Genomic DNA, 11,486 nt, shown 5'->3' with positions numbered 1-11,486 from the left:
TTTGTAAAATTCAAAGGATTTACATCTGTAGGTTCTAAATTAGATGTTTTTTTGGATTTTAACCAATTATTTTAGACTTGTTTTTTTTCTGAATATAAAATATTATTTTTTGATAAAATTAGTTACGATTTAATTGATTTTTTGTTTTAAAATACAGTGTGCTAAATATACACCTGGTTTATTAAATTTAGACAAAAAAAACTCCAAAAATTTGTAAAATTTAAAGGATTTTTATACACTTTTTGGATTTCAACCAATTATTTTAGACTTATTTTTATTTGTTGATGTAAAATATAAATTTTGTGATAAATTTGTTTATATTTCATCGATTTTTTGTTTAAAATTTCATTGTTATAAATAATTATACACCCTGATTATTAAATCTAATTAGAATTTTCTTGGATTTTTATAAAGTTCTAGAGAAAAACTGTTATTACGTAACCGATACTTTTTGTCACTTTTTTATTGATTTTAATCAAATTTATTAAGCACAAATATTAAAATTTGGTATATTAGATAAAAGTACACATAGTGTATTAAATCTGGTAAAAATCGAATAATTTTTAACAAGGATTTGATAATTTTTTAGGTAAAAGGCGTGATTCATAGATCACAGTTTTTGAGGTTTAATTCATTTCATTTAATTTTACATTTTTCTATTTGTTGTTTTTGATAAAATATTAATTTTTGATAACTTTATTACCAATTGTGTCAATTTTCTTCCAAAATTTCAACCAAATACGACAAACTAATAACCAGTTGTTGGACTCAACAAAATTTGTTTAATTTTTTTTGCTAACAAGTTATTTATAAAATTGACCGAAAAAATAAATAATTAAATAAATAATAAATAAATAAATTTAAACGAATTTACAAACAAGTATACAAGAACTTATACCAACAATTCAACAAATTTTTTGATTGATAAACTTTGTCAGTTGTAGTAAAAATTTACCAGATTTTTAAATCCGCTGGCTCGAATTTGAACAAATTTGAATAAAATTGTACCAGTTGTATCCAAAATTTTAACCAAGAGACAAAAGCAACGTGCCAACTTAATTCTTTGATTAACTTTGTCACCAGAATTTATTTACCAATAAGTTGTTCAGCAGTTTTAAATTCGCTAGCTCGAATTTGAACAAATTAAAAAAAGTATATACCAGTTACAACCAAAACTAAAACCAAGAACTAGAAACAATGTGCCAACTTGTTTGTTTAATTAACTTTGTCAACAAATTTTTTTACCAGTAAAGTGACCAGTTTTTAAACTCGCTAGCTCAAATTTGACCAGATCTCAAAAATTTTTTTTGGTATGCAAACCAAGGTTTAAACCAACTTGAACAAGCAAAGTGCCAAGTTTAAAAAAATTGTTAACTAGTAAAATAGATTTTACCAATAAGTTGACCAGTTTTTAAACTCGCTAGCTCAAATTTGACCAGATCTCAAAAAAAAAAAAATTTGGGATGCAAACCAAAGTTTAAACCAATTGGTAACTAGTGAAATAGATTTTACCAACAAGTTGAGCAGTTTTTAAACTCGCTAGCTCAAATTTGACCAGATCTCAAAAAAAATTTTGTGGGGATGCAAACCAAAGTTTAAACCAATTTGGCCAAACAAAGTGCCAAGTTAGAAAAACTTTGTTAACCAGTAAATTTGTATCAATTACCATGATCAACAAATTTGTTTGTCCCCTGTGATCCAAAAAACGTCCAAAATGTTGGCGTCTTGTACCAACGGAACTTTAGACTTAGATGCTCGTCTCTGCCACAACGATTCCCTTTGGCAGAACGTCTCCGACGATTCTGGCATAGACACATGGGCAATTCAACGTATAGTATCCACAGTAGTCCCTATTTTCTTCACCATCATCGGCCTGGCTGGACTTCTAGGAAACGCCCTTGTGGTCCTAGTGGTAGCCCTTAATCCTGGCATGAGGAGCACCACTAATATCCTCATCATCAATCTGGCAGTAGCAGATCTCTTGTTTGTGATATTTTGTATCCCTTTCACTGCAACTGATTATGTCCTGACAGCCTGGCCCTTTGGGGATTTGTGGTGCAAGATTGTGCAGTATCTGATTGTGGTGACTGCTCATGCATCGGTCTATACTCTGGTTCTGATGAGTTTGGATAGATTTTTGGCAGTTGTCCATCCTATTGCGAGTATGTCGGTTAGGAATGAGAGGTATGCCCTAAGGGCTATCCTTTTGACGTGGACTGTGATATTGACGACTGCTATTCCGGTGGCGCTGTCGCATGGAGAAGTCAGGTAAGGGGGAAAAATTTAGATATCTTGGAAAGTATGATAGATACGATATTTGTGTGAATGGGAAAAATTTAGCTTATTTTATGCTCTAAAATCTTGTTTTACAGTTATATAACATAAAATTTATATTTAGCGAGTTATTTGACAAAAACTACAACATTGCACATTTGATGTGAATCGAGGCGAGAGAAGTAGATAATTAGATTAAGAAAGTCGGGTAAAAAAAATGTAAATTTTTTGAAATTTAATATCTAGAAAACTGTAATAGATAGAATATTTGTGTGAATGGGAAAAATGTAGCTTGTTTTATACACTTTAACTTTATTTAATAGTTATATAATAAGAAATTCATATTAAGCGAGATATTTGACAAAAACTAAAACATTCCATATGTAAATTGAGGTAAGAGGATAAGACAATTCGGAAATTTATATCTCAAAATCTATGACAGATACGAAATTTATATAGATGAAAAAAGTGTGGCTTAATGTATGCCTTAAAACTTTTTTTAATAGTTATATAACCAAAAATTAATATTAAGCGAGATATTTGATAAAAACTGCAACATTGCACATTTGTTTTCTTTTAATTTTATACTGCATCTTTAATTTTGCATGAGGAAGCTAGGTAAGGGTTAATGATAATTTAAAAATTAATATCTCGAATACTCTAAACAATAGAATATTTGTGTGAATAAACAAAATGTAATTCGTTTTATGCTCTTTAATTTTGCTGAATATATGTAAAACAAAAATATTATAGTAATCAAGATATTTGTCCAAAACTAAAACGTTGCCTTTGTAAATTGAGGTAAAAGGACATGGCAATTCGGAAATTTATTTCTCAAAATCTATGACAGATACGAAATTTATGTAGATGAAAAAAATGTGACTTAATGTGTGCCTTAAAACTTTTTCTAATAGTTATATAACAAAAAATTAATATTAAGCGAGATATTTGATAAAAACTGCTACATTGCACATTTGTTTTCTTTTAATTTTATACTGCATCTTTAATTTCGCATGAGGAAGTTAGGTAAGGGTTAATGATAATTTGAAAATTAATATCTCGAAAACTATGAACGATAGAATATTTATGTCAAAGAAAAAAGTATAGCTCATTATATAATCTTTTATCTTGTCAAATAATTGTAAAACAAAACATTAATATTAAGCGAGATATTTAACAAAAACTAAAACAGTGCACAATTTTTTTATGTAAATCAAGGCTAGAGAAGTAGATAATTTGGAAATTTATATCTAGTAAACTATGAGAGTTACGTAATTAATGTGGATGAAAAACATACAGCTAATTTTATGCTTTTTAACTTTGTCTAACAGTTATATAACATAAAAAAGTTATGATAAGCGAGATATTTGACGAAAACGACAACATTGTACATATTTATATTAATTTTATACTGCACATTTGATTTTGCATGAAAGAGTTAGGTAAGGAAAAATGATAATTTGAAAATTAATATCTCAAAAACCATAAACGATAGAGTATTTATGTAAATGGGGAAATCTAATATAATTTTATGCTTCTCAACTTTGTTTAATAGTTATATAACAAAAAAATATTTTAAGCAAGATATTTGACAAAAACTAAATGAAAAATGACTAAAGGTAAGAAAAAATGATGGTTTGAAAATTAATATCTGGAAAACCGTTGACGATAGAATATTTATATTAAAGAAAAAAAAAGATATTTTTATGTCTAATAGTTAAAGGAAAACAATTTATTCGAATACATATATAATATAAAATGTATATTTCTCGAGATATTAATTTTTTTTTATTTTTGCAGATATTCCTACGGAAACGAAGGCTACTCTTCGTGTGTTTTCCTAGAATCGGCAGGATATTCTAGACCTGCCTTTCATATATCATTTTTTGCCTCTTCTTATGTAATGCCTTTGACTTTAATATCATTTTTATATATGAGGATGTTGGCAAGGCTTTGGAGAGGACCTATGTCTTCACATCATTACAGGGTAAGCGAAATTTTCATACAAAAGTAAAACATTTTTTTAGAAATTTTGGTTGCAGTTGACTTGCTCTATTTTGAAAACGGTTCAAGATAGAATTTTGGTTATAAAGCAAAAAATGTGCAGAATTTTGTGTACTATAAGATTGTCTAAGACATCTGTACTGTATATAGTACAGGAAATTAGATATTTATGCTGAAGTGAAATTGGTGTGTAAAGGCTTCAGGATATTGAAGCGCGTTACTCCAGAATGTCGAAAACGTTCTTTTGCGTTGTATAATTTTTAAATCTCAATTTTGAAGTTTACCGAGTTGCTGTAGAGTTTCACAATATTAGACAATATCATAACTAATTTAATTTTAAATAAATTTGCCAAATATTGCATTCAAATTACAATTCAAAAGTTACAAGACATATAATAAATGTTTTCCCCAACAAGTTATTAGCATAATTTACGGTATTCACATCCGATTTTAATGATTCCACGTATAATTATAAAATTATTAATTAGCATATGAGTCATATTCGAATCAAATGAATTACTAATTAATAGATTTATTGCTATTTATTGCCAATATGAATCGGAAATGTCAACAGAACACATAATGAGTCCCACGTGAAAATTCATTTTGAAGAGAAATATTTGTGAGGGAAGATTTTAATTAATTTTAGTTCCAGAGTAATTAATCGGGTATTTTTAATTATTCAAATTTAATATGGTAGAATACATATGAGGGATAAAATTAATTTTTTCCGGCGATAAAACATGTAAGCGTATTTTTATCATTATGTAAAGTCTGTATATAGTTTTATCAGACGTGCAGTTTAAATTGGAATTTTAAAGTATACCGAGTTGCAATATGATATATATACCGTTAGACAATATTTTAGACAATTACATCTTAAACAAATTCATCGAACACATAATTCATTTAAATCGAATCGTTCAAAAGTTACAAGAGATGTAATAACCAAACTCCCAAATAAGTCATCAAAGTTAATTCCTCCCTTTGTCAATTATATTTTTATTGTACCCCGAGTTGCTGTAGGGTCGTTTATCCCTAAATTGTGTCCACTCGTCTACATTATTTTCTATATATAATTCCACAGGAGAGTCGACATTAGCATATTTGCATGTAGTTAATTTTAAACAGAAGTAGTTATTCAGGAGCAAGAGCAAGTGGGTCGAAACAAATGAGAAATTACCATATAAATGGCAAATGTTTTATTTGCGAATACAGAGAGATGAATTATAACCTGGAAACAAGGTGAATTCAGGTTTAAAGAAAAATATGTGGTGTTCAGAAATTATTAGGATCGACCCGGTGTAGTGTTAATAGCCAATTGGGGAAAAAAAGACTTGGATGTGCCTTTTTGTACAGTATCTATTGTAACTTTTAAACGGTTTGTTTTAAGTACTAGGGGTATTCTGCAAATTTGTGCAGAATTAAAATGTCTATAATATTGTTTAACATCATATTGCCCTAAGGCAACTTTGGATACTTCAAATTTGCAATTGAAAATAGACTAAGATAATTTGCATAAGCTCATTCAGGTATTTAGTTGTTATATCTCTTGTAGCTTCCAAACGTGTTGTTTAAATTAAATTGTATATTTAGCAAATTTATGCAAAATTGTTTAGCTTATAATATTGTCTTATATTATTATGACTTACAGCAACTGGGTATGCTCTAAAATAAAAATTGAACTTAGCCAAATATTTAAAGAATTGAGTTTGGTATTTATTATATTTTTTGTGACTTTTGAGCGGTTTGTGCAAAGTAATTCAGATCTTCGAAAAATATGTTTAAAATTGAATGATCTATACAGTTGTTTAGTATTGTATGACGCTACATCAACTCGGCTTACTCTAAAACCGTATTTACCAATAAGAAATTTATCCTAGTTATGTTTGATAAGTTATTTGGGCATTCATTTATTATATATGCTAAAATATATTAGCATATCATAAAACCCTAAAACAACTCTGTATACTTTTAAACTGCTTTTGAAAATGCCAAATATTCTGAATTTGATAACAATTTGAATGTAACTCTTTTTTAAGTGTATTCATTTACTAAAACTTATGTAACTTTTGAATCGTTAGTTTAATATAAATGAAATATTTGGCAAATTTGTACCAAATTAAATTATCTATCATATTTTTCAACATCATAATGACCCTCAGCAACTGGGTATACTTTAAAATTGCAATTAAAAATAGAGAAATTAATCCTTCTAACTTTGACGACTTATTCAGACATTTTTTATTATATCTCTTATAACTTGTACGTTATCTGCTATATTAGATAATTTTCATATCTAATATATATAAATACTATATTCGATAATTTATTTGTTAATAAAATTATCTGTGAATTTTTCTAATACTATAGTAATTAATTAATAACCTAGAGTCTACTTATAAATTGGTGTTGAAATACAAAATCATATTTTAAAATTTTTATACATACATAAAATACAGAGTATAAAATTATGAAGTTATTTATTTTAAATAAAAATTAAGAAAAGTCATAAGTTGTAATCTATTAAGATCATACATCTCTTATATTTACAGATAAAAATATTAATAAATTTTAAATATTTTTTCACGAATACATTACAAATAGTGTATAACAAAAAAATAATCAGATAAAATTCTGTATTATGCTAAAAAAAATCAAACTTTTTTATATACTTTGCACAATTTTTTGTATTGTTTTCTACAAAATCTTTGATACTTTTGCTCATTTCAACATGACTCCCTAAAAAATGAAGCAAATTCCCTCAATTTTTTCCTCAATTAAATAAAAAATGCATTTCATTAATAAAAATTCTTCACTCTATATCTCTATAAAAATTCACCGTTTGTTCTCGAATTATTGTACTAGATAATCCAATTGAGTTTTTAATAATAATGAACAACCGTCGAAGGATTAATCTGACGTTTTATTAATTGAACAGCAAATGATTGTTTGCTGCACTTTGCACGAAAGGATTTAATTGCATTTTTAATTAACGAACAGAGAAATATTTGCTGCCGGCTGCCGGTGACATATTATTTTTATCCGACAGAAAAATGCACTTTTTGTGATGAATGGAAAAAAAAAATTGGGACTAGTCGAGAGATTTTTGAATATTTGATTTATTTTATGACGCTGGAATTAAATTTAATGCTTAATTGCTTTATGCAATATTTTAATATTCTAGCAATTGTTTAAAAAATGTAGAAGTTTGGTGATTTTTGTACTCGTGGGTTTTCACAACCCAGAAAAAAATATTTCTGGGTTTTTGGTTTGGATAGAAACTTGATTTTAATTTACTTAATAAGATTACAGTAAATAATAATTTTACAAACTTATCAACTTCCCGTAAGGAAAGTTGTAGTAATAGCAAAAAATCGAAAATAAAATTTTTTATATATCTTTACGTTTCAAAACCTTCTGAACATTTTGGCATACCTTAGAAAAAATCGATGTATGTGTGTGTGTATGTGCCTGTATGTGTGTGTGTGCGGATACAAATTTTCGTCGACGATTTCGGGAACACGGATGAATCGATTTGAATAATTAAAAAAACATTCAATTCGTATTGATAAGGAGACGTGCTGATTAGTTTTTGGCGAAGGCAGGTCTAGCCGTTCTGAAGAAATGAGACAAAAAGTGCCAAAAATGGTAACTCAGTTTTAAAGAGAACGGAGCGTCCGATTTTAATAATTCAAAAAACACTTTACTTGTATTGACAAGGTGAAGAACCGATCAAATTTTCATAGAGGCAGGTCCAGCGGTTTCGGAGATCTAATGAAAACAGTAACAAATAATGCCATTTGGCAGTTAAAAATGATCATTAGACATATGCACATCAAATTATCAGATATTTTGTAGAGATTTTAACAATAAGTATAAATTTTGTTTATATTCCTATGGGTTCCGTACCAATGCTTATCCGTTAGACGGTGACGCGGCGCTTACGCGCTTTGATATTTTTTCTCTATGCAGTTAAAGCAGTACGATTGCTTTGAAAAAAAGTTTAGATCTTCTAAAATATGTCAAAATAAAGAAAAATTTTTTTTCAAAAATTTTTTGTCCAATTTATAGTTTCTCAAAAATCTTATTTTTTCGAAGTAAATTTTTTTCAAAAATGTTAATCCTTTTTTTAAAAAATAATAATTTTTGGTACGGATGCCTTAATTGCCTTAAGACAGAATTCCACTTACAGCTAGTTGAATATTTGATTTATTTTATGACACTGGAATTAAATTAAATGGTTAATTGTATTATGAAATTGAATTGCAACCAAAATTTGTTATTATCATTATTCACTATGTTTAAATCATTCTTAAAAAAATATAAACATTTTTCTAGAACACGATTTATCGATTTTTTTCACCCCAACATATATTGTATAATGTTTTCTATTGATTCATAAATTGCGCCATCAAAATCTTCATACATTTATTTGATTCATTTATAAATTTGGCAACATCCCACAAGGACAATTGCAGTTGCACGTGATTCTTAAAATTGTGCAAATTCATCTTTAGTCTTCGGCTGACAGTCGATGTCGTCGGTCGTCGGTCGTGGTTTGTTTTGATTTTTATCGAGTGCAATTTTATTCGGGTGTCGTGTGCTAATTTATCAGAAAATACTGAGAAATTCAATTTGTAAGTAATAAATATATATTTATAATTAATACCTGTTACTATATACAGTATAGATTTGCGTGAAACAATAATATTCTGAATTTTATTCAATTTATTTAACAATTTATATCTGCTTAATATTTGACCTTGAACGTATGCAGGTGTTTGAGAAGTCGTAACTTTTGTATTCATTGATGCATTTATAGTCCGTAAAGCAAGTTTATTAAAGATTTTGTTAACTAGTTTATATTTTTTATATTATATAATATTCTAATAGTTGCTTAAGTCGTACCCCTTAAGAAAGTGAGGTTATATTATTTTGTTCAATTACATTAAGGGGGTATTCTAGTGTAGAGCGATGAATTTTAGGTCATTTTCAAAGTGTCGTAAAAGAATGCAATGAATGTTTTTACTATCCATTTTTTACCACTTGTTTATTAATATTATTAAAGTACAAAACAAAAATTAAACTAGCTGTAAGTGGAATTCTGTCTTGAGGCAATTATGGCATCGTGCCTTAAGGCAAATTGCTGGAACTTCCCTCACCGTAACGAAATGTTCGAGGAATACTGAATGTTTTCAAATAGATTATTATAAATATTGTAACATTGTGTAATATTTATAAGAATTATATAAACCGAATTGCAGAGTTGTAATTATTTGTAAAGTATATTAGAACTATAGTCAGAATTAAAAATAAAATATGAAATATTTTCGATATACAAAAATACTAAAAAAAAATCAATTATTTTGTTAAGGCAAGCAGAAAGTTCTTTGAATCATTTAAATCGGACGCTTAGTTCTCTCAAAAACTGCCATTTTTTACATATTTAGCTCCGTATCTTTGAAATGGCTGGGCCTGCCTTTGCCAAAAACTAATAAACACTTCTCCCAATCATTACTAATTGAATGTTTTTTAGATCATTCAAATCGGATACTCCGTTCGCTCACAAATTCGATTTCTATTTTCTGCACTCTTTGCTCCGTATCTCCGAAACGGCTGAACCTGCCTTTGCCAAAAACTAATCAGCTCTTTTCCCTATCAATAGGAATCGAATGTTTTTTGAACCATTTAAATCGGTTGATCCGTGCGCCCTAAAACGTGACTGGAAATTTGTATCCACACATACATACACACACACACACACACACACACACATCCATTTTTTCTGAGGTATACCAAAACGTTCAGAAACCTTCAAAACGTCGAGAAATGTAAAAATTTTCAATTCCGATTTTCGGCCCATTACAATAACTTACCCTACGGGAAGTTAAAAAAAAGTTGAAAATTGAAAAAATTGGCAGTGATGAAGTGGGTGGTCTCAAAAAATTGGTACCACAGTCTTGACATGATTTCAGCCCTCCTAGCCATCGGAAATGCAAAAAAATAAAAAGATTATTAATTTACAATGATGTCGCAATCGCCCAAACTAGCGACGGGTAAATAGATTTATTTTTTACAAATTGGCGACTGTTTGAAAAAAAAGTGTTTTTTACTGTTTTTTTGAGTTTCTCGATTTTTTTAAAAATACTAAAAATTGGAATTTGGGGATAATCCTAGTTCGGGCTATAGACAGGTCTATAAATAAGACTCTCTGAACATTTCAAATGAATCGGTCGATTAAAACTCTAGAAATCGTGTCAATAGTACTGATAAAGTCTGTTCTGAGAGAAACGCATTTAAAGTTTTGCGTAAAGCCAAACCAGTATGGAGACCGAATTAGTAAAATGCCTATATTCCCGAAAATAGTTTAAATTTTCAAAAACCTTCTCTTTATATAATATTCTTAGATAGTATAGATTTTTTTGAATTTCTACACTAGACTACCCCCTTAAGTCGTACCCTTTAAGAAATTAATGTTATATATTATTTTGTGCAATTACATCAAAAGGAAATCTTCGGTGTTCATCGGATATTTATTTAGGTGCTTTATGGTTGATGATTAATTTATTAATTTTAAATTATTTATTAAGAGTTTTTATGCTTAGTTTCAGACAAAGACAGGATCCTTCAAAAATTAAAAAAAAAAATAGTAACGCGTTTTGATATTTTTGAAGAAAATTGACTTTGTTTGATAAACTTAGTTTCTATTTTTATATTTCAGTATTTTTTGAACATTTTGAACTTTTTTCAAAGCATAGACAAAATAAAATTAGACTCTTTAGGAAGAAATTTCTACATCCACATATTGCTAGTTAGTACAATATACGATGTTTCAGCAAGTTTAGTTCAAAATTTTACAAAGCAAGTGTATATATTAATTTGGGGCAATTTTAGTAAATTTTATGTAGCTTTTAATAATGTAAAAACATAGTTATTTTAGAAAGAAATCGATGAAAATGTCCTAAATCCACATATAAAATATTTTATAATCCTAAATTTCAATCCATTTCTAACACAGTTCCCGTAAATCAATTTAGCTAAAACTTTGCACAAAGAATCTTTAACTCATTAGCTATCTTTTCATATGATTTTCCACTATAGTTGTCATTAAAATTTTCAGGGTAATGGAGGCAGTGCCGTAGGGGCAGCAAGTTCGAGGGAATCACGGAGGGGTAAAAGGCGAGTGACTCGCCTTGTAGTAGTCG

The 11,486-nt window shown here is 28.3% G+C and overlaps 1 protein-coding gene across 1 annotated transcript in view; it reads left to right on the top strand.

Annotated features, from left to right (window-relative positions):
• The first annotated feature begins 1,673 nt into the window (after positions 1-1,673).
• The window catches only part of LOC113372846 (allatostatin-A receptor-like), a 12,352-nt gene continuing 2,539 nt past the window's right edge, over positions 1,674-11,486 (top strand). The window contains exons 1-3 of the mRNA XM_026613182.1: positions 1,674-2,268; positions 4,075-4,261; positions 11,402-11,476. Of these exons, the coding sequence (XP_026468967.1) occupies positions 1,715-2,268; positions 4,075-4,261; positions 11,402-11,476 (816 nt within the window). The 5' untranslated portion in view covers positions 1,674-1,714. The remainder of the gene's footprint in view (positions 2,269-4,074; positions 4,262-11,401; positions 11,477-11,486) is intronic.

The sequence above is a fragment of the Ctenocephalides felis genome, unplaced genomic scaffold (assembly GCF_003426905.1).
Source record: "Ctenocephalides felis isolate EL2017-DRISC unplaced genomic scaffold, ASM342690v1 CF-g0.4_SCAFFOLD_01604, whole genome shotgun sequence".
NCBI lineage: Eukaryota > Metazoa > Arthropoda > Insecta > Siphonaptera > Pulicidae > Ctenocephalides > Ctenocephalides felis.
Note: the sequence above shows the minus strand (reverse complement) of the source record. Positions and strands in the feature narration are given on the sequence as shown.